The 23,343-nt window shown below is 42.4% G+C and overlaps 1 protein-coding gene across 3 annotated transcripts; it reads right to left on the bottom strand.

The window, feature by feature from the left end:
- Positions 1–6: 6 nt before the first annotated feature.
- On the bottom strand, positions 7–22,537 carry LOC110162053 (interleukin-10 receptor subunit beta-like). 3 transcript variants are annotated; one of them, XM_020926920.2, is made up of 7 exons: positions 22,185–22,537; positions 17,645–17,768; positions 16,329–16,519; positions 16,085–16,239; positions 14,192–14,345; positions 4,000–4,133; positions 7–3,617 (listed from the first exon to the last, which is right to left on the bottom strand). In XM_020926920.2, the coding sequence occupies exons 1-7, from the start codon at positions 22,231–22,233 to the stop codon at positions 3,498–3,500; spliced, it is 927 nt and encodes a 308-aa protein (XP_020782579.1). In that variant the 5' UTR covers positions 22,234–22,537; the 3' UTR covers positions 7–3,497. The 3 variants fall into 3 exon arrangements, with proteins under 3 accessions (XP_020782579.1, XP_055015622.1, XP_055015576.1); XM_055159647.1 differs by having other exon boundaries at positions 4,000–4,055; XM_055159601.1 differs by having other exon boundaries at positions 17,699–17,768.
- Positions 22,538–23,343: the final 806 nt, after the last annotated feature.

Raw genomic sequence — 23,343 nt, 5'->3', positions numbered from 1 at the left:
CGTAAAGCTCTGTGCGCTCTAATGGTACAAGAGGTGGCCGCATAGGGAGCAGCTCCTCCTACGACAAACCGCGCCGCCTGAACCACATTCAGCACTAGAGTCTGTACCTTGATAGAAAACAGTTTGTGGACAGAACAAGGAAAGCTGGTTGGGCAGTAAATCAGTTGAATTAGGCGCCCAGAGACCCACTGCCTCGCGGCAGAGGCGTGGTAATGATGCTTTCTGCTTCCCTAGCTACCTTATCATTCATTTAATGCAAGAAAGTTTCACAGGATCACGAGATACTTTTTACAGGATTGTGTGATTGTTTCTCAGGATTGCGTGATTGTTTCTCGGGATTCTTTTCCCGATTTGGAATTTTTTTCCCCTGCAGGGCTCTGTAAAACGTTACCACTATAACAAGATGCTGAGGGAACTCTGCACCAGATTCACAACATGTTCTTAAGCAACCAAATAAATGACAGTTACACCTAATCCACCAATATTCAGCTACGGACACCACAACTTATTTACTTAAAAATGTATAGGCTATGTATTCAGCAAAAGATGCCCTCTAATAATAAATAAATAAAGGCTTTCATAGTTTTTAATCTCAAGTTTCGTGAGTAGCAGACCCTTGATAAATACAAAGGGAGGTGACAGGAGTGGTGGCACAAGTTCACTCTGGTCATTTGGGATGATGGGGGTGCAGGGGTGTCGAGTGCGGTTACTGGGCGCAGAGTTTTAAAAGTGGCACATATGGAGAGCACTGGGACTTGCACAGACTGAGGCTGTCGTTACAGCCTATACATTTACAGACTTAAGTCTGTTAGACCAAACAGACAACATGTTCTACAAAGAGATGCGAGAATCAAAATTGTTTATTAATGACCACATAACAAGTTGGTGGAATTTGATGCTCACATCCTCAGTGTTGGTTACATTGAGTCACGTGGCTGTTGTACTGTTCATCCATCCATTTTCTTCCGCTTATATGGGGCCAGGTCACGGGAGCAGCAGTCTAAGCAGGGACTCCCAGACTTCCGAGAGACATAGTCCCTGGGTCTTCCCCCGGGGCCTCCTCCTAGTGGGACATGCTCGGAACACCTCCCGAAGGTGTTCCGGGCATGTGACTGAGCTTCTCACCCTATCTCTACGGGAGCGCTCAAGCATTTATGTATAGAGCTGGTCCAGTGTTCTGCAACTAGGGCGAAAACCACACTGCTCCTCCTGGATCTGAGGGTCAGCTATCGGTGGGATTCTCCTCTCCAGTACCATAGCAAAGACCTTTCCAGGGAGGCTGAGGAGTGTGATTCCCCTGTAATTGGAACACACCCTCCGGTTCCCCTTCTTATACAAAGTCACCCTGGACTGCCAGTCCAGAGGCACTGTCCCCGACCGCCATACGGTGTTGCAAAGAGGTTTTTTCCCAGTTTTTGCCACAGCGACCACATGGGCTGCAGTACGCTTGGCTTGTCGTTACCCGTCAGCTGCCTCAGGAGTCCCACGAGCCAACAAGGGCCGATAGGACTCCTTCATCTTGACAGCATCCCTTACTTCCGATGTCCACCACTGGGTTTGGGGATTGCTGCCGTGACAGGCACCACAGACATTATGGCCACAGCTACAAGTGGCAGCATTGACAATAGAGGCCGAGAGCAAAGCCCACTCGGACTCCATGTCCCCAGCCTCCCCTGGAATCCGAGAGAAGCCCTCCCAGAAGTTGAAAGTCCCTCCGACAGAGGGCTCCGCCAGACGTTCTGAACACTCCTCACTATACGCTTGGGCCTGCCAGGTCTTTCCGGCTTCCTCCTCTGCCAGCGCACGCAACTCACAACCAGGTGGTGATCAGTTGACACCTCAGCCCCTCTCTTCACCTGAGTGTCCAAGACATGCAGCCGGAGGTCATATGACATGACTACAAAGTTGATCATTGACCTCCGGCCTAGGGTTTCCTGGTGCCACGTGCACTGATGGACACCTGTAGTGGGAACATATAAGATGGTCCTGAGACCAATTCATAAAGGCCTGCATGCCTGCACGGAGTCAATATTATGCTTATACAACTCGCTATCTTTTAGTAGGGGATTGTGCCAAGGACACTGTGTTTACGAAAAACAGGGCATCCTGCCCCATTGCCAGTCTCAGAAGACTGGACATGGGACAGGAATGCGCCTCCATGTATGTGTGCGCGGTGGAGACTGGCCCTCTCTGCACGCACAGGTGCATGAAGAGAATATATAGAGGCGGAGGGAAAGCACCCACTTTAGAGTCTGCTGCGGGTTACGTACGAACGCCCAGCCGGGTTTAAGCTACTCTGCCGTGGGTTGTTGGCTCTCCAGCCCAGTGTCAACGGTGAGTTTGATTTTCTTATGTGCCAGTTTGTGTGATGGTTGATGCTTAAACCCATTGATTGATTGATATGATTGTAACAATGTTGAGCGGGAAATAAACTGACATATTTATTCTAGCCTCATTGTGTGATGATTGCAATGTTGAGCGGGGAGTAAACAGACACATTTATTCTAGCCTCATTGTATGTGTAGCAATGTTAAGCGGGGAGTAACCGGACACATTTGTTCTAGCTTCATTGTAACAATTATTGAGCGGGGAATAAACAGGCACAGTTATTCTAGCTTGTTGTAACAATGTTAAGCGGGGAATAGACAGACACGTTCACTCTAGCTTCATTGTGTGCTGGCATTGATTGATGTGAAATAGTGATTGCCTGGTTGTGACTACTTCCCACGAACCTTTTAAGATATTTCACAAAACAACACCCTTGTGATCAAACATGGTGTTCGTTATGGACAAACTGGCTAGCCCAGAAGTCCAATAAAAGAATACCGCTCAAGTTCAGATGAGGGAGTTTGTTCCTCCTAATCACCCTTCTCCAGGTGTCACTGTCGTTGCCCATATGGGCACTGAAGTCCCCCAGTAGAACAATGGAGTGCAGCCCAAATCTCTCTGCACCAGCCCCATATGGAGCGACGTGGGGCCGTCCTCCCAGCTGACCCACCACCCATGGGAGGACAGCCCCACGTCGTTCCTTTGGGCTGAGCTTAGCCGGGCCCCATGGGGGAAGGCCCGACCACCAGGCGCTCGCTGGTGAGCACCTAACCCAGGCCTGGCTCCAGGGTGGAGCCTCAGTAACACTAATCCAGACGACATCGCTGACCTATGCGTATCCATCATGAGGCTTCTGAACCACTCTTGGTCTGACCCGTCCCCCAGGACCTGTTTGCCTTGGGTGACCCTACCAGGGGTATGAAGCCCCTGACAACATAGCTCCCTGGATCATTTGGGCACTCAAACCTCTCCACCACGTTAAGGTGGCAGTTCAAGTTCATCCACAAAAATAATATTGAACTTTATATAAGTTTCATGGACATATAGTTGGCACATAGTGCTACATAATCACTGCACCATTCATGAAACAGTGACAAACAAAAATGAGACAGTCTGATGGTTTCAGTGGAGCTCTGACCAGCCTGTATTGTTGAAGTAAAAATCCGGTATTATGAGACTGCAGTGAGATGCTTCCCTTCATCCTGCCATGGGATCATTGTGAGGGGGTGACACGGTTCTTCTTGCACAAAGAGTGGTGAGTGGGGGCATTTCGGTACATTCTGCAAGAGCTAGACAGAATTATTGTAAAAGATTGGTCAGATCACTTGAATATCATCTGTACTTTCAGCCACAGCCCACTATACAATATGCACTCTAAACAAATACCCACAAAAGCCATGCAGTCAGCTCTATTCAAAAGAATGAGTCTTTGCCTGCTGAGAAAGAAAGTCTGAGGACATTGAATACTTTGGAAGTTATCAATTTGCCATTTTTATGTGAATGATAGTTAATCTGTTTGTCTGTTATTGGCCAATGTTTTTGGGCTGTACGATAATAAACTGAATTGGACTGAGTCTTGTCCTGACTGAGCATTCTGTAGTTATGATCATTCATAGTCCTAGTTTTGATTAAAGTTAGTCCTGTGCACTTTGTAGAATAGAGCATACAGACCTCAGGCAGTGAGTCTTTCGGACACAGGAAGTGGCAGATCGGTTTGCGGTAAATGACTGTAACAACAACGAGTGCCACAGTCAGCGCCAAAGCCACAAAAGTGACCACTGCAGTCACCCAAGGAGCAGAGGGCACTATGGAGATACAGAGAACAGAATCAGCATGCACAATCCTCTCAAAGAATACACATTCTGTCCAATGCATTTTAAAAATTCATATTCATCTATTCAATTTGATCTGAAGGTTTAAATTTAAATGAATATTTATTTATTTATTTATTGTCTCACCTCTTGAGATGAATTAGCTTTTTTCAAGGGGGTTCTTTTCTTCCTTTAACATTATCTTAAAACCATGAGATAGCATCATTGTGCAATTCTACAAAAGCCCAATTTACAAAGTTTTGACAACTGTATTAAGAAATTTAATTTTATGACATAATCTGAACTGAAAACTCACAGATCTGAACTAGTTTAACTGCAAAGTGAAGCAGTGACTGACACTAAAACAAGCCTCTGAACATTTTTAATGTGTTACTGTAAATATGTTATATGCAATTGTTCTGTGCTGCATGTTGACTATGTTACTATTTGCCTTTGTCTGCTTTATGTGAGGGACTGGGTCTACAAAGGAGCCCTTATTGCTTCTAAACAGTGTTTTCTTGTGGTGGCACTTCCAGTCAAATGGGGATCAGGTTGAGTTTAGTAAAATGAGTTTGTTTTTTTTAATAGATGACCACATTATTAGTTTACCTCTCAGAACTGCTTTACTTGCATCCCATAAAACACTAGATGAACTATTCATAGTTATTACTGTATCTTCTGTACTATTAGGCACTCTGGATTATAAGGCGCACTGTCATAGAATAGTCTATTTTCATTTTGGCTCCAGATTAAATTGGCTTGTCTGCTCCAGTCCTCATGGAGCCCCATCCCTCTCACACTGAGTCCCACTGAGCGCTTCACTGCTGTGTGTTGCTTCGTGCCTTTCCCCTCTCTCCAATAGTGCCATGTACGTTAATCCCATGTCTTCTTAAACCATTACACAGCAATGAGAATCGTGAACAGGGAGCTAAACATAAACAGTAGGCCTGACTCAAACTAACTTCCATAGTATCCTGGCAGAGGACCGATATATGTTGTAGTGAGGATGCTACTGAATGAATGCTTGTTTTTTAGTACCAGTACCTGGCATTAAAATATCTGAATGTGCAATGTTTCTTTCACTGTGAGTGAGGGTCCAAGGGAGGGACTTAGAGGCTATATTTTTAAAACTCATATTAAGTCTAAATTTCCTTTAACAGACAGAAAGTAAATCAAAAGTGCAAAGTGTAACTCGTTGGGACTCCGGTAACTCCTCTATACTTGAGACAATATTGCATTACATAATGTTACAGTGCAAATGGCAATAGGTACCTATTACAATTTCAAAGTAACTTGCCCATTGGTCCCAGTTCAGGACAGAAAGAGGGAATCCCTTATAATTCACCCAACACATGGACACAAGGTGCTGCAAATTAGTGCATGTTTGGAGATATTATCCCTATATGCTAAAAGTAAATGCAGGCCTATGAATGCATTACTGTGAGAGTTGTGGCACTACAATATTTCATATGCTGTTTGCAACTGTTCCTTGGAAAGTTCAAGAACCTCAGCTCTAAAACCAAATTTTCTGTGAGCAGTAAAAAAGTCTAAATGCATTTTTGTTACAATGGCCTTTCTATAAAATGACAGCAGCCAATACTATAGATCAGGGGTGTCAAACTCATTTTGGTCCAGGGGTTGTATCCAACCTACTTTGATCCCAAAGGGGCCGGATCAGAAAACTCACGGCATATTTGCTCAAATATTTGAACTTATTGCTATTTTTGGGGTGGAGAAACGCAAATCTATTACAGAAATCTTTTTTAATTGATGAACTCTTTCTTTTACAAAATATTATTCTGGTTCCTCTGGTGTGAACGTGAACTTGGGTCCAAACCATAGACGGTAGGTCCAAATGAACCTTTCGAAATGCATCGTGGGAGGGGATACGCGTTTCTTCTGCCTGAAATGACATGCTGGACAACTCCTGTGCAATAACAGATTGTTCTCCAGATGCAGCCGCGATTCAGTTTTGAATTATTTTGCCAACAATGGCCAATACAGAGAATGTAATGCACGATGATCAGAGCAAGAACCAATGTGCGAACGTGTGGCTCCAGAGTGAGTCAAAATTGCAGGTGCTTACCTCTGTTCAGGACCTGCACGTACAGAGAGGTCCCAGTGTTCCCCTTGTTCATGTAGCAACCAGCATTTGTTATTTTAGGCTTTAATTAACCAAATCATTTTATGGCAATAGCCTATTCAACTAATACAACTTCCAAAATGCCCTGCTTTTAGCCTAGTGTGAGAAATGCTACAGTCAGTCCAGGCTCAGATGAGCTGGAGCGGGGAGTGGTGTTAGGAGACTCAGACTGAAAAGCGCTTTCCCCAGGAAAAAACTAATGCGCGGAGGATGTACACTCAGAAAATATAACCAACCAAACTGGATTCTTCTGGACGCTTCTGTCTGGATGCTTTGCACCACCTCAGAAGCAGCCGCGCTTCTTGAGCGCGGAGGACCGGAGCAGCACACACAGACCTGTAGTCCACAGCTCATTCTCACTTTCCCCGCACGGAACCAGTGCGCAGACGACGGAACATACCTGCTTGGACCCAAAGATCTATGTGAGCATGGATGGTTGCTACATGATCACGGGGAACAACGGGACCTCTTTGTGCAGGCAGGTCCTGAACACAGATCCATGTGTGCATGGATCTGTGGCTGCGGCATAAAAGATTATATTAGTTTTAAGGACAATCGGTTTGAGTCTGGATTAAAAGGACATTTAGTGCAGACTTGTGATGTGAGGAGGAGCCTGTGTGAGCGGTGAGTGTTGGAAATATGTCGACTTTGAAGCTAGTTTTGGTTATTTGTTTATTGGTTAGCGATTAGCTGCTGTCACTCCCGCACATAAACAGACTGTTTTCTATTGGTCTATTGTAAAGTGACTATATTGGTTGTATATTTGTTACTGGACCTGCATTGATATATAAATGAGCTGTGAGCAGAGGTGTGAAAGATGAAATTTACGCATATAATTAATTACAGAGGCACGCAGCATTTACGACTAAAGGCTAATAGCGGTAGTTTCTTTACTAGCTAGTAGTGATGGGTCGGTCAAACGAAACAGCTCTTGGAGCCGGCTCCTGTCATTCGCTTCAAAGAGCCGGTTCCTTATTGGGAGCCGTGTTTTCTCTTTCTCTCACTTTCTTCTCTTCACGTTGCGTGCAGACTCGTGGTAGTTTGACAGCGGCAGCGGCTGAAAACTTTCAGAAATCTGTCTGTGCATAGGACAGAAAAAACATTTGTTTTAGTTCAGCATAAAATAAATAAACCAGGACTAATCTTGGGCTCGAGAGACGGAGAGAGATAGAGACTAGGGATGGGCACGATTAGTCGACTAATCGATAATTGATCATTGAGAATTTCGTCGATGACGTTCATTTTAATCGACAAACCAAACGTAGTTGTTGTGCATAGCGGAAAAATTTGGCCACTGGGGTGCAATATTTGGCTACAATGCGCAGCCAAGCCTAAGTTACCTGCAAGTAAGTTAAATGGAATCATGAAGAGGTCACGGTGAAGTGTGGCTTCGGACCATTTTGACTTAAAAAAATAACCACGTTTACTGTCATTACTGTAAAGCAGTATATAGGTACAACTCATCCACAACACAAATGATGTACTTGCACTTGAACAACGCACACTCGACCCTTGTAAGTGACGGTGGTGGACCATCTCAGTCTCAACCTAGCATCGACTCAGTGTTAGCACGGACACGGAGGAGCTGCAGTGCACAGCAAGCAGAGAGTATTACCCAGCTGATTGGCAAGATGATTGAAATAGATATGCTACCCATTAGTGTTGTTGAGGGCAAAGGATTTCAAGAACTGTATGTACTATATGATTTCCACTAAAAATAGTCAATAGTAGTAGGCCTATTTACACATGTACTGTGTTGTGTTGCCTATTTAGAGACTTTTTACTGATTGATTCCACCATCTAGGTCGAGTCTGATGAGTTTGTGTCATCCGCCAGCATGATCTCATCAATGTTGGACCTGCGTCACAAGCACCTGTGCTTTGTTTCACCAACACAGACAGTGGTTGCTAATGCAAAGCTGGTTAACCTGGGAGAGGCAGTGTAGACCAGAGAGGTGGCTATCCCATAGGTTGGGAAGACGAGGCTGCGTCTGACAGCGAAAACAGTGGACTTGCGGCTCCACAGTCCCACGACATGGCTATGGCACACCTCCTTGGAGATTACTATACCACACATTGTAAAAATGGCATTGATGCAGAATTTCAGAACTTTCTGAGAGAAACTCCCCCACCTCTGGATTGTACCTGAAAGCTGTACCAAATGGTGAAGTTTCTTGAGTGGCATCACATGTGCATATTAAACATTGAATTTATATATTTGTTTGACTATTACACATTGAGTTGTTTAACCACTGAAATCTTATGTATGTTTAAAGGTACCACTATGTGAAACATGTATGCTTTTAAGGTAATCTTTTGCAGATATAGGTTGTGTTCTTTTAAGGAATTTCATTGCAGAACAGCAGCAGTGGTTCGGCCTGGTACGAATCCAAACAAACTGGTGATTTACATTTGGCTGCTGTCAACCCCCCTGAACCTAAAGGAATGCAGAGAAACTCCAAGGAAGATTCAAGGCATTACCTGTCCAACATATTATTTGCATATTCATATGAATGTCTATAAAAATCTGGGTTAAGGTATTCAGAGGCAGTCAGATTGCATGATTTAAGACCTCTGTAGCTCAGAGCTCTGTATTAGAATTGTATTGAATAGGGAATAAATTCTTTTAGATTGTAATCGATCGATTCCAGTGGTTATTTTTGAGAACACGCTTAATGGTTTTTTTGAAGATACCTAACATACCCCAACAGACTGGTGGAAAGAGAACAGAATAAGGTTCCCAAGGCTAGCTATGTTAGCGCAAAGGTACCTGTGCATCCCAGCAACATCAGTCCCATTAGAGTGGGTGTTTTCAGTGGCTGGACTGACAGTGACTAGAATGCGGTCACATCTGACACCAGAGCATGTTAACATGCTTTTTCTTTTTTTTCACATCTGCAGAACCGTACCGAGCCACATCCCGATGAACTCATCACACGGCACTGTTTGTTTACATTAATATGGTTGGAGCTGTTTTTCCGACATGTGAAGTCATTTTTCTGATCATTCCGACACCACATGAACACATCCTGAGAATCGCCACAACAAAACTAACTCCAGACTTTGATGCACTGGCTAAAAAGGGACACCAACAACACTGTTCCCACTGAAATCAAAAGCAAGTTTCTCTGCTGTTATGTAAAAAAAAATGCATTTACATGTTACATGTCATTTCTGTTAAAGGTTGTATAGAGGATTTTCCAAGGAACGAGAAATCCAGCGACTGTTTGTCCTTTTTCAAATGTTGCGCATGCGTGAAACCACCCCCCCTCCCCTACAGCTCCCTACGTAGAAACGCCTCCTCCCGCCTCCTCTTTACGCCAGAAACAGGTTTGTTTACAGCCGGTGCGCTGCACATAACTTGTAAACAACTAACTACAGTGTTGGTTAGGCAAGGTGGAGAAGTGAGGAGCGGGGGGAGCGGGTGTGCGGACATTTCGTGCGCGGACGAGAAGAGCGGAGCAGGGAGAAGAGCCGAGCAGGGAGAGAGGAGAGGAGAGGAGAGAGGGAGAGAGGAGAGGAGAGGGGAGTGGTGCGCGGAGATTCCGTGCCCGGAGAAGTGAGGAGCAGGGGGAAGAGCGGAACGGGCAGCGGGGACAGGAGCAGGAAAGGGGTGCAGAGAAGGTTGCGTGGAGATTCCGTGCGAATTAACTAGCTACAACACGCAGCAGCAAGCGGACTCTTTCTTTGCCTTGAAAATTACGTTTTCAGACATAGGATATCGCTTTCGTGTCCTGAAAAATGTTTGACTAGCTCTTGGAAATAAAGTACGTTTTCATAATAAGCAGAAGTGACCTGTCCAGGAGTAATTTGGCGACCAATGCGTCAGTCTTTAGACCCTTCGTCTGCTTCAGTCGCGCCATCGCTGGAATGAATCTTCAAGAATCACCTTAGTTTGGCTTCGCTGCTTTTCCCCTTGTCTTCTTCTTTCAGCGACCTCAAAAACTGACTTTCTTTTGCGGCTAACTGCTCCTGGATTCTTGTCTGCCATTGCAACAAACTTTGTGCTAACTGCGAGGAAGATATAGGTCAAAAAAAGCCGCTAAGAACTGTTGCGTTGGTGGAGTAAACAGCGTCTGTGCGGCTTGCGTGACAGGCGTACGTAAACCACGTACCGGCGGCGCGCAGGCAGGTCAGTTACGCTAGAAACGTAGGGAGATTGATTGACAGCCTGTCAGCTAACAGATAACGAGGCAGTGTCGTTATCTATTGGCAAATGTTTAGCTGGCCCCACCACGTCCAGAGTTGATTAATTTTTATTCTCTTTTTTTTGGTCATCATAATTACAAGGCTACTGCACCTTTATAATGCTATCATTGACAACTTGAAACAAAAAAAAATCCTCCATACAACCTTTAAGGTGTACACTAGGGTGACCATATTTCCATTTGTGAAAACCTGGACACCTTACCGGGTGTGGGAGGTGGGGCCTTGAGATTGCGCTACAGTTGTTCCTCGCTATATCGCGGTTCACCTTTCACGGTCTCATCGTTTCGTAGATTTTTTTTGTGTCAATTTTGCATGTTTTTTTGTTTGTTTGTTTTTTACACGCGGGTGAGTCAGGACTAAACCAGGTCTAAACCAGGACTAATCTTGGACTTAAGAGAGAGAATGCCGAGCAGTTTGTCTGCAAAGCATGATCGGGCAATTGCCGCGTTTACCTCCGTGAGGTGCGATGCTCTCCATCAGTCCTTTCTCCTGCGGTCACCTCCGAGCCCCTCCCGACAGTGAGTCCTGTTTCAGCTCTGTTTTAGTCCTGGTTCAGTCCTGTTTTAGTCCTAGTTTAGTCCTAGTTTAGTCCTAGTTCAATCCTCCTCTTCAGGACTGGAATCAGGAAGCAGAAGGCACTGATTACCTGTCGCCAAAGACCAGAGCACACGAGAATGCACTGTGAAGCTTAGCGTGTTGCGAGAGTGAAGCAGTGCTGGGCTCGCAGTCAGACAGAGGCACTAAAAGGATCAATAATGATTTAGGAAGTTAGGTAATAAAGCTAAAGGATCGGAATTTTACCTGGTCATGGAGGACAGAGTGGCTTACACAGGGATCCAGAAATGCGTGGGTCCCTTATAACTTATAAAAGTTTATAAAGAGGTGGCTGCAGAACCGCTTCTCCTTGTGCACGCACTTAAAGATGCGGCCCTATACTCACTCTTTACCCTGGCATCTCCACCGCGTTCTCACTGCAGGGAGGTCAGGCGTATGCGGCCCCCTCTCATGCCAAAAGAGCAGCGTGCGCAAAGCTCTGCATACTCTAATGGCACAAGAGGCGGTCTCATAGTTTTAGTTCAATCCTGGTTTAGTCTTGGTTCAGTCCTGGTTCAGTCCTGGTTCAGTCCTGGTTCAGTCCTGGTTCAGTCCTGGTTCAGTCCTGGTTCAGTCCTGGTTCATCAGTGTCAGAATCGCGGCATCAATGTGTCGGAATGGAGGCATGTCGGGGTGGAGGTTTGTCGGAGTGACGGTATGTCGGAATAGGGGTTTCCGCCCCTTTGCAAAGTAAGCAATCTCGACCAATGAGATGATGGGTGAGATGCGAGTGTGTTGTCAGCTCATCAGTCACAGAACAGGAGACGCTGAGAATGCGTTTACCATTCCATTGATTACACACAATTTTTTATTCTCACGGTAATACGGGACAAAGTGCGTCCCTTTTCAGCTCAATACAGGACATGTACTTTTGTTTCTGAATACGATTCAGTTTTTCAAGGGACAGTTGTCAACCCTAGCCTGGCTCCACTGCACGCGTCAGTGTTTACACACATAACTAGAGCCCGACCGATATGGATTTTGCTGTGGCCGATATGAAACCGATATAATGGGAGTTGGCGCTGCCAATAGCCGATATAATCGCCAATATAATTAGTGATGTAAAAATTCACTGTAAATGTTGAATTGTTTAAAAACTTAGGTTTGGCTCTGGTGGATTTTAAATTGGGTTTATTTAGGCAACATTTATTGTTATTCTGCCTCTTTACATCATATTTACAGACAGTAGGTTGGCTTAATGGCATTTTTGCATCACATTCTAGACACTAGTGATGGGTATTCCAGTTCTTTTTAGAGAACCGGCTCTTTTGGCTCGGCTCACTAAAAGCTGCTGGTTCTTTTGGCTCTTCAGATTGTTTTGTTGCAAGCAGGACTAAAGCACATCTAAAGCAGGACTGAATCAGGACTGAACCAGGTCTAAACCAGGACTGAAAAAGGACTAAACCGGGACTTATTTATTTTATGCTAAACTACAGTCAAATATGCTTGTTTTTTTTTTATCCTACGTACACGCAAATTTCTCAAAGTTTCGTTTTTAGTCGCTGCCGCTGTCAAACCACGAATCTGCACGCGGCGTGAAGAGAAAAAAAGTGAGAGAAAAAGAAAACACGGCCGTAAATACGTGTGTGCCGCGGTAATTAATTATAGGCGCAAATGTCATAATTCACACGTCTATTCACAGCTCATTTACATATCAGTGCAGGTCCAGTAGCAAATATACGGCCAATATAGTCACTTTAGAACAGACCAATAGAAAACAGTCTGTTTATGTGCGGGAGCTACAGCAGCTAACCCATAACAAATGACAAAAACTAGCTTCAGAGTCGACATATTTCCAACACTCACCGCTCATACAGGCTCCTCCTCACATCACAAATCTGCACTAATAAATGTCCTTTTAATCTAGACTCAAACCGATTGTCAGTAAAAAGAATATAATCTCAGTGTTTGTTTACACCTGCAGACACAGATCCAAACACATGTGAGTGACGCGACTCTGTGGTGTGTTCAGGGACAGTACAGACACACACAGACAAATGACTCCGTAGATAAATACATATTAGGACATTTATCTGTCTGTAAATTGGATTAAATGAACAGAATGTAGAGAGTCTAAACTTTATAACGAGGTATAACATGCCATCGTGAAATATCGGCCCCTATCAGCAAGCGTATCGGCCGATAGCCAATATGCCTAAAGTTGCCCATATCAGCCGATAATATCGGCCAACCGATATATCGGTCGGGCTCTACACATAACCTCGTGAAACCACAGCCGCGTGTCAACGCAATGGAGGCTCCACCGGCAGCTGCAGCAGGACATACATACGCAGCACTGGCTCTGTGTTTGTCAATGGGAAAGACGATCAAACGTGACTGGACGCATTTAGCCACTTGTATCAGGTCCACAGTGAAACTAACAGCTGTACATGTACAGGCTGTTTTTATGCTCGCATAGGGCGAAATACACATGCAGTGGATCCAGGCCAATAATCTCTGAAAAGTTAAACATGAACCGCCTCCAATGCGACACGCACAGAACAGACTCACTGTCAGCCGCAACATCCTCTGTCGCAGAAAAAACATATTCCACTGAAAAAACATATATTCCATTGAGTCGGGTCCTTTATTCAGACAAAAGCTGAACCATGTCAGCAGCACAAGAAGCGAGCTGTTTTTATTAGCGCATACAGTTCATGCAATTAGCCATGCGGTTTTAACTTTCGTTTCTGTAAACGTAAAGAAATGTGCGCCTAAAGCCAAAATGCTGCCAAATCGCAGAAGTACTAGTATTTTTGGGGGGGACAAACTCACTTGCAGTCGGACTTGTCAGCTTGTCTTAGTCTCTTATGAGCGTCACGTGACAGCGGAACGAAACTAATCGAATGTCATCTCTCCAAGAAACATTATAGACACTACTAGTTTTAAATCGTTAAATTGAAAATACAACCATACATTAATTTGTGCTGAGCAAAAAAAATGTAGATATCAATAAAATATAATATTATATTAGGTACTTATGCGCTGCAGATTTTTTAAAATGACGGTAATGAAACTGATACATTTGCTATTTTTTGATACCGAGGTATACTGTAATACTGTATTACCGCACAACCCTAATGTGCATATAATAAGTACACACTTACCATCAGCAGTGCTCTCACACACCGGCTCACTGGTCTCACCAGTATTGTGGTTTCTCGACAGATCTACATAGATTTGGACTTGGATACAATACTCAGTCCATGGTTCCAACTCACTGAGAACGACTCGGCTCTGCTGCACCTGCATGTGTTTGGCCTGTACACAAAGGAAAGACTCACAAGTCCTGCTTTGTCCTGGCATTGAATACATCCTGTAAATAGTCAAAAGTCAAGTTCATGTCCTTAGTGTTCAGGTCTGAGTCAAAGTTCAAGTCACTTGGGCTGAGTCTGAGTAGGTCTCCCAGTCTAGTCCATTTAAGAGGAGTTCACTTATTACTTTACCAACTGTGCTCACTCAGTGCGCAATCATTACTTTTTCAGAATAATTTCTATTGAAATTGTCAATGAGTTACCGTAATTTCCAAACTATAAGCCGCTATTTTTTTCTCACACTTTGAACCAGGTCTTACACAACAATGTGGCTAATATATAGATGGATTATTTGTTTAGCAACACAGCAGATGCTCATGCAACCTGAGTGCAGAAAGTGCCACTGTCTGTACAGTTAACATAAAGTTGCAACATTAGCTAGCGATGTTGTCAGCATTAAAACAGTTTGCCATGTGATAAAATAAGTTATGATGCTAAATTCACATTAGTGAGTGGAACACGTCTTACCCGTATGCGTTAAATGCAGATGAGTGCGTAAATAATAATAAGAAACATCTCAAACTTCAGTAGCTGGACATTCACTTACACCTGATCGATACACTTATCCCCGCCCTCCAGGAGAGCCTGAAATCTGCTGAAATCTATGAGACAGTAACATGATGTTTGATTGTATTTTGAATAGGGCTGGGCAAAAATAAACATTTTTAATGGCGATTAATAGCATGAGTTCGAGCGATTAATTGCATGTTATATGCAAAACCAATTAATGAATTAAAAAGTAGAGTATAGCGGGCTCTGGCCGCGGCTCTGGCCGCTCTTTTATTTCCAATAAAAGAGCGGCCAGAGCCGCGGCCGGAGCCCGCGGCCGGAGCCCGCGCCGGACCGCGCCGGCCCGGCCGGAACCCGCGGCCGGAGCCAGAGCCGCGACGGGAGTCGGAGCCTGCGGCCGGAGCCGCGACGGGAGTCGGAGCCTGCAGCCGAACCCGCGGCCGGGCCCGCGGATCGCGGAGGTTCGGGCACGTTGCATTTCACGTGGTCAGAAAAAAGTTTAAAAAGTGTAAAGAAAAGACGTCAAACTTAAAGAAACGCTGTGAAACCAAGCCAGTGAGAAACAGACGTTTACAATAAAATAAATAAATAAATAATAAAAACTGCGTTAACGCCGTTAAAATAATTGTCGGCGTTAATGACTTAATTAGTTAACGCAAAGTTAACGCGTTAACATGCCCGGCCCTAGTTTTGAACAGTTATTTTGCGCTTCATGCACACACTCTCCTCATGGAAAACACAAAATGCAGATGATGCAGCTTTTAAGTTAAAGGCGAGTGATCAGGCTGCGGCAGAAGCTCAGTATCAATGAGCCGATGGTGAGACTTTGGCAACGGCAGTGTGACGAACTGACTCAATGCAAAAAGTGGCTTGCACCTGCGACTTATAGACAAGTGCAGCCTATATATGTACAATTGTTTTTTTCTTTTAAAATAGTCAATACTCAATAGTCCGGAAATTACGGTAGTTTCTTGCAGACAGAGTCTTGAGCAAACAAAAGTTTATAAATAGAAATACCTACATTAATTATAAAACAATCTATTCCATAGCTTTCCATAGCTTTCTTTACCAAAAATCTTACTCCAGATCTTAATCAGGCACTGATTTATGTTTTTTATGTGGGAGCTGAGAACATTCTGCCTGTCGTGTACAAACACACAGAGTTCACTGGCGTACCTGGTATGAGCGTCCTCTGGGCCAGTAGCTAATGTTGTACTTTGGTAGGCCAAAGACATGTTCCATGGTGGAAACTCTGAACTGTGGGTCTCTCACGCTCACCTCCAAATCTGCTCCATGAGAGACGACAGCCACCGTTGGGGGGCCGATCACAGCTGAGAGTCAAACACATCCATGTCAACTAGACGCACAAAGTCTTACTATACATACACATACTGTATACACATATATACATATGACTGACTGTCTTTGTCCATGGTGAGATTCTGGCTGTGAACCCAGTCTGACACCTCATTTCCAGACAGTGCTCGAACTGATGCATTGTATCGGCCAAACTCCAGGATATTGAGTCCAAGGCCTGGTGCTGAAAGCTCACAGAAAAGGGCTGAAGTGTTGACACAGGCAGGTCTGAACTGGACACTGTCAAAACTGCCCCTGGAAGAGACAGAGCCATAGTCATGATTTTAATTTTTTAAATTTATGGACATATTATGCTTTGTCTTTTGATTAAGACATTTGGTATTACAATACGACATATCAGTAGTTAGTTTAGAAAGGTTTGGAAATATATGGTTTGTTGCTGTTGTACATGTTTGCTGATGTACCATTTGATCTGTGTCTTGGCCAGACTCCAGTGAAAAGAGAATTAGAAATAATACTGGGACTTCACTTGTTAAAAGGTTAAATAAAAAAAATTAAAATTGTTCAAAAACAGTTAGAAACAATAGAAACTGGTCCACTGATGTTCTGCCCTCTGTCCCACATCTTCTTCTCCCCATGAAATTTTATACAAAAGAAGTATTTATGGAAGGTTTTGACTGAGATTTTTATATTTCTAACTGGCCAGGGTCTTATAATATATTGGCAAAAATCACTGGGTATTAGACAGTCCTCATATATGTATTTCAAAGTAGTTTAATTCATTGTGTTTTAAGGTTGCATGGCAATATATTCTTTTATATATTATATAATATAACATATATATTTAATTTATTATTCTGTTTTAATAAAAATACCACAGAACTGGAGCAAGGTATCCCATTGTTAAAATGTTTACATTTAATTCCTAGATTTTGGGGGGGTTATCATTGACATCACATGCGCACATCGCTCCCCATTCGCTCCACGTAGCGAAAGCAATAGGCCCTACGCCCTGTCGGGGCTCGGGCCTAATTATGGACATGGGCATTTTTCATGGTTGGCCAGCAGGGGGCACAAAGAAGATTTAAAGGCACACTATGTAATTTTTCTATTTGCCGGCATGGCGTGTGCAGGCATGGCGTTTGCAGGGTGCGCCGTTTGCAGGGTGCGCTGTTTGCAGGGTGCGCCGTTTGCGGCATTATAAATGCATATATAGAAACATATTGCACTTTTAGGCATTGGCCATGAAAAATAATCAATTTCGAATGATCTCTACTACTACTATCAATTATTGAGGTTTTGGACATAGTACTGCTGCTAACTAACTAACCTGCAAGCGACATGACAGTGTGTGTGTGAGTACAAACACCATACTACAAAAATGCTTGTTCCTGATGTGGAGCACAGGGTCACACTCACTGGAGCTTTGTGGAGTACAAAATCTGACTGGAGATATTGTCTGGGGGTTCCCACCTCAGATACAAGTCCATATTGTGAGACGTCAGTCGGACATTCCTGGGAGGGAGGAGCCCTGAAGCCAGTGCTAGAATCACAAGAGAAAAAGGAACACATGTTAAAATCTAGACTGATACTATGAGATCAAATGAATGAGTTTAATTTTGAGTAGTTTTGACTATGTGTGACTACTATCTTGATTGCAGATAAGATGTTATTTAGTCTTCACGCCACATGCAGACTCGTGGTAGTTTGACAGCGGGCACGAAACGAAACATTTTTCTTGGGCTCGAGAGAGGGAGAGAGACCAAGTCCTGACACTCAGTCCTGATTCAGTTCTGGTTTAGTCCTGTTTTACACATGGTTTAGATCTGTTTTAGTCCTGGTTTAGTCCTTTTTCAGTTTTTTTTCAGTTCTGGTTTAGTCCTGCTTTAGACCTGCTTTAGACCTGGTTCAGTTCTGGTTTAGACCTGCTTGCAACAAAACAACCTGAAGAGCCGCTTTGGAGCCGAAAGAGCCAGCAGCTTTTAGTGAGCCAAGCCAAAAGAGCCAGTTCTCTAAAAAGAACTGGAATACCCATCACTAGTAGCTAGAATGTGATGCAAAAATGCCATTAGTCGGACCTACTGTCTGTAAATATGACGTAAAGAGGCAGAATAACAATAAATGTTGCCTAAATAAACCCAATTTAAAATCCACTAGAGCCAAACCTAAGTTTTTTAAACAATTCAAGATTTACAGTGAATTTTTACATCACTAAATATATCAGCAGCTCCAACTCCTATTTTATCGGTATCATATCGGCCACGAAAAAAAAATAAAATAAAATAAATTATAATAATAATCCCTATCGGTCGGGCCCTATTACTGGACAGCTTGTTACCATGGAGACTGACAACTTTAATGTCATACCGTTAGAGATGTGCAAAAATATTAAAATATCGATATATCATATTGTTTAATGTGATGATACTGTATCGATATTGGGGGCTACTGTATCGATATACTATTACTGCTATTTATTATACTAAAGTTTTACTAAATTATTTTGTTAGAGCGCTACAATTTTGTTGCTTGTTCAGAGGAAGGAAACTTGTTTATGCGACACATTTGACATTTTCATTGTTTTTATGATTAAAATGTTTGTGTTTCATATTCACTTCGCACAAGAAGTGGTTTAACAAAGACTTTTAGAATCCCAGCTATGATTTAGCCTTTATTTTCTATTGAAATGTATTGAATCGATTTGAAATATATTGTATCAAAACATATCGAATCAAAAGTGCACTGTATCGAGATATGAATTGTATTGGCAACTTCTTAACGATACCCAGCCCTACATACGGTCCTGGCAAAAATGGATCCAACAACAGGAATGTACAGTGCACCTTAAGGACCACTTTACTTTTAAGAGGACATGATAAAAGAATACATTTTCTTTGAGATTTATTGACAGATTTATTTACACAGTGAAATGGTTTGTTCATTTTTTTATTCAGACAGTCTAATCAGACTATGGCGTTTTTCTGTTGTCATACCACCAAGCAGACACACTCAAACAGAAATCAGAAGTTCTTCCTATAAGGCTATTTGTAATGTCCAAAGCCATTTCTTATCAGGTCACCATCATCAGTTCAGTGAAAAAAAAAAAAAAAAAAAACAGAAGGTAAAAACAATCCTAAATGTGTAATTTGTGCCTGGTAAATGGCTCACCACCTGCTTGTTTCCATAGCTGGAATGTTACACAGTATGGAACCACACAACCATCCAACCATGCTACCATGCCTAGTCACAGGTCAGATCTATGGAAAGGCAACCCCACTCTTTTTTGGCAATAAACCCATCTGTTATTACATTAATGGAAAACAAATGTGTGTAATGGCATAGAGTTGAACATCTTAAGAAAAGCAGTTACATTTCCAAAACATACTGTGACATTTGCAAAACAGCTCACATACAATCCTAAACAGAGTTATGGTTTTCCTAAACAAAATTAAAGCAAAATGCAGTTTTACATTCGAAGCTGATCAACTGTTTCCCAAAAGCAAATACTACTATAAAACTCAAACTCTGATCATATATTTTCAGTGCCCTTTCAGTGTAGATCTGAAGCATCACTTATTGGCGCAGTTCAGTCTAACACTAGAGTTCACACTTTATATGAACCAGGGACTGGAAGTGCTTTTTTTTTCTGTCTTTAACTGAGTCGATATAGTTAAATATTTTTGAAAAACCAATAAATGAAATTACTAAATTACATATATAGGTGTACATATTACTGGATTTACTGTTTTTTTTAAGCAAACACTTGCTGCATACTTGCTGAATAAAACTGAGAAATCAAGCAAATACATCAAAACCATTTTTACAATATGTAATGAGTTTTACACAAACATTACAGCCTATGTATCTATTCATTTAGTCTGTACTCACTATCAGTTTGATTCATGTAAAATGCTCAAATAACTGTATTTTGCTGTTATGTTTGGAGTTTGTATATTGAAAGTCACAGAGTTTAGGCCCAAGTACTGAAAACAAACAAAGAATTCAGTGATCATGTATGTTTCTGAATGACAGCTATGTCAAGTGTTCTGAGAAACAGGCTGCAAACTGTGTGAACAGATGAGAAATATTCTAAATGATTTGACCAACTAAACCCTTGTTCAGATAGCTACATATGTGAATCAAATTATCGGTGTAAATTTAAAAAATTATCCCAAAATGACTGAAAAAAATACCCTAAAAAGTAACTTGTAGGCAGTGTTGGGGAGTAACAGATTACATGTACCAGAGTTACATAATCAGAGTACAAATTATGAGTAACTGTATTCAGTTACAGTTACTGTTGTTTCAGTGAGTGGTAATTAGATTACAGTTACTTGAAATGAATGGATTACATGGCGGGATTTTCCTGTTTTTACATTTGGGGCTATATCCCCCCCCCCGTAACTGCACTCATTGCCGGACTCTAAACCAGGTCTAAACCAGGTCTAAACCAGGTCTAAAACCAGGTCTAAAACCAGGTCTAAATCTGGACTAAAACCAGGTCTAAATCAGGACTAAAACCAGGTCTAAATCAGGACTAAAACCAGGTCTAAATCAGGACTAAAACCAGGTCTAAATCAGGACTAAAACCAGGTCTAAATCAGGTCTAAAACCAGGTCTAAATCAGGTCTAAAACCAGGTCTAAAACCAGGTCTAAAACCAGGTCTAAAACCAGGTCTAAAACCAGGTCTAAATCTAAAACCAGGTCTAAAACCAGGTCTAAAACCAGGTCTAAAACCAGGTCTAAAACAGGACTAAAACCAGGTCTAAAACCAGGACTAAAACCAGGTCTAAATCAGGACTAAAACCAGGTCTAAAACCAGGACTAAAACCAGGTCTAAAACCAGGACTAAAACCAGGATTAAAACCAGGTCTAAAACCAGGTCTAAAACCAGGTCTAAAACCAGGTCTAAATCAGGACTAAAACCAGGTCTAAAACCAGGACTAAAACCATGACTAAAACCAGGTCTTAAACCAGGTCTTAAACCAGGTCTTAAACCAGGTCTTAAACCAGGTCTAAACCAGGACTAAACCAGGACTAAAACCAGGACTAAAACCAGGACTAAAACCAGGTCTAAAACCAGATCTAAAACCAGATCTAAATCAGGACTAAAACCAGGTCTAAATCAGGACTAAAACCAGGTCTAAAACCAGGTCTAAAACCAGGACTAAAACCAGGACTAAAACCAGGTCTAAAACCAGGTCTAAAACCAGGTCTAAAACCAGGTCTAAATCAGGACTAAAAACAGGTCTAAAACAGGTCTAAAACCAGGTCTAAATCAGGTCTAAATCAGGTCTAAAACCAGATCTAAATCAGGTCTAAAACCAGGTCTAAAACCAGGTCTAAAACCAGGTCTAAATCAGGTCTAAATCAGGTCTAAAACCAGATCTAAACCAGGTCTAAAACCAGGTCTAAAACCAGGTCTAAATCAGGACTAAAACCAGGTCTAAAACAGGTCTAAATACAGGTCTAAACCAGGTCTAAAACAGGATTTAACAGGACTAAAACATTTTCTATCAATAATATTTTTAATTTGATTTAGTAAAGTCTGGGCTTTTTATTTTCTTTTAGCAAACAAAACATCTTATGTAAAGATTTCCTCGTCTTTGCTTATCTACAGAAAATCAAGTAATCCAAAGTATTAAGATTACATTACTCACTTCAAGTAACTTAATCTGTAGGGGAATACATTTTAAAAGTAACCTTCCCAACACTGCTTGTAGGTCAGTAAGATTTGAGAGAAAAAGTGGCACTTAAAATTGCAATTTAAAAAAGAGCTACAATCATAACAGGTAGTAGCCATCAAGAACTGAGCACCGGAGCAAAAGTAAAACGTCTGGGCTAGTAAACACTAATGCAATGATAATAATTGCCTTCAGAAAAGAAGAATATATAGTTCAGGTTTCAAGTTGTACATTATCCACGTGGCCCATGAGACCGAATGCGTTCAGAACTCACCTGTTACGCATATGCTTACTATGAAGCAGCAGCAGCACAGTAGAGACATGTTCTAGAGCGCCCGGACGTGTCAGATCACAAGCCGAGAATAAGCGCTTCTTCCTGGTTGCACTGAGGGGAATTCCGCGCAACACTTCTTCTTCAAGAGGAAGAGCGAACCCAGTGAGCGAGGAGCGAACGCGGCAGAGTTTGGGCATAGAAACATCTGGATCAAACAGCCTGATAGCCACAAAAAGCGTCACTGGATCCACGTCGAGGAAGGACACCGAGCGAACGTTAGGTTTTGAAGACTTCTGGCTCTCCTGCCATCTCACCAGCTATCGCACTTGTCCGATGCAGCAGCGCGCGTAACTCCGCCCTTGTTCCTTTTGTGTCGCCCTGTTCCATGTGACCACGTAACTAGGTGGGAAACCAAAGGTTACCTACAGAATTTAGCAGCTAGTCTTTTTTCCAAATGCAGCTATGGGTGTTTTAAATATTTCGCCTGAGAGTTTTCCCAGCACATTCAATAACGCAACTGCACTGATATAAGTCTATCATTGAAGGTATTGTACTGAATTATTTTTTTAATTAACCTTCAAGTCACTTTTTACATTTAGTTTAAAGTAAACATCAGACACAGTGAAAGTGAAAATGTTTATTTTGTCTGATGGGATTACTTTCAGTTGTTGTAATTGACGCAGATTATTTACTTTGACCAAATAGACATTTTACTCAGACCCAACACATTAAAACCAAGCAGCAGAATAGGTAACAAGTGCTTTTTATTGCTCAGCAGATTACTTCATTGTCAATATAACTTTGTCAGTTACTTGTAAATACAGTATGGGCAACATATCCACAAAAATTGACAAAATATCTTAGACTTGTAGGTAGTTATAAAAGAGGGTAATTGATTGGAATATTCCATAGTATGGCATTAAATGTATCCACCTTGTCATACTTTGAAATACATGTATTCTTTTTGTGAGTGATCTAGCCTAGATCTGGCCTTTGCTTGATCTAGGCTAGCTCAAGCAAAGGCCATGCTTGTTTTTATGGAAATGGACAGGTCTAATACCATATTGTAGCACATTCCAGATAATGGCAGGCGTGTGTCCCTGGCTTCTCTGTCTGCCTCTCCATTCCTCACCGCTACAGGTCTGTGTGTGCTTTGCTG

Source organism: Boleophthalmus pectinirostris, unplaced genomic scaffold (genome assembly GCF_026225935.1).
Source record: "Boleophthalmus pectinirostris isolate CB_2022bp ecotype Guang Dong unplaced genomic scaffold, ASM2622593v1 HiC_scaffold_1, whole genome shotgun sequence".
Classification (NCBI taxonomy): domain Eukaryota; kingdom Metazoa; phylum Chordata; class Actinopteri; order Gobiiformes; family Gobiidae; genus Boleophthalmus; species Boleophthalmus pectinirostris.
The sequence above is the reverse complement of the archived record's forward strand: the minus strand, read 5'-3'. Positions and strand labels throughout refer to the sequence as shown.

Bases quoted from the DNA above. Each gene is read 5' to 3' on its own strand.
- LOC110162053 (XM_020926920.2), bottom strand. From the start codon at position 22,233: ATGTCTCTACTGTGCTGCTGCTGCTTCATAGTAAGCATATGCGTAACA. The intron at 16,520-17,644 runs GTGAGTGTGACC...TGTCTCTTCCAG, and splicing joins TTGTACTCCACAAAGCTCCA to GGGCAGTTTTGACAGTGTCC. The intron at 14,346-16,084 runs GTACGCCAGTGA...CTTTGTGTACAG, and splicing joins CCAGAGGACGCTCATACCAG to GCCAAACACATGCAGGTGCA.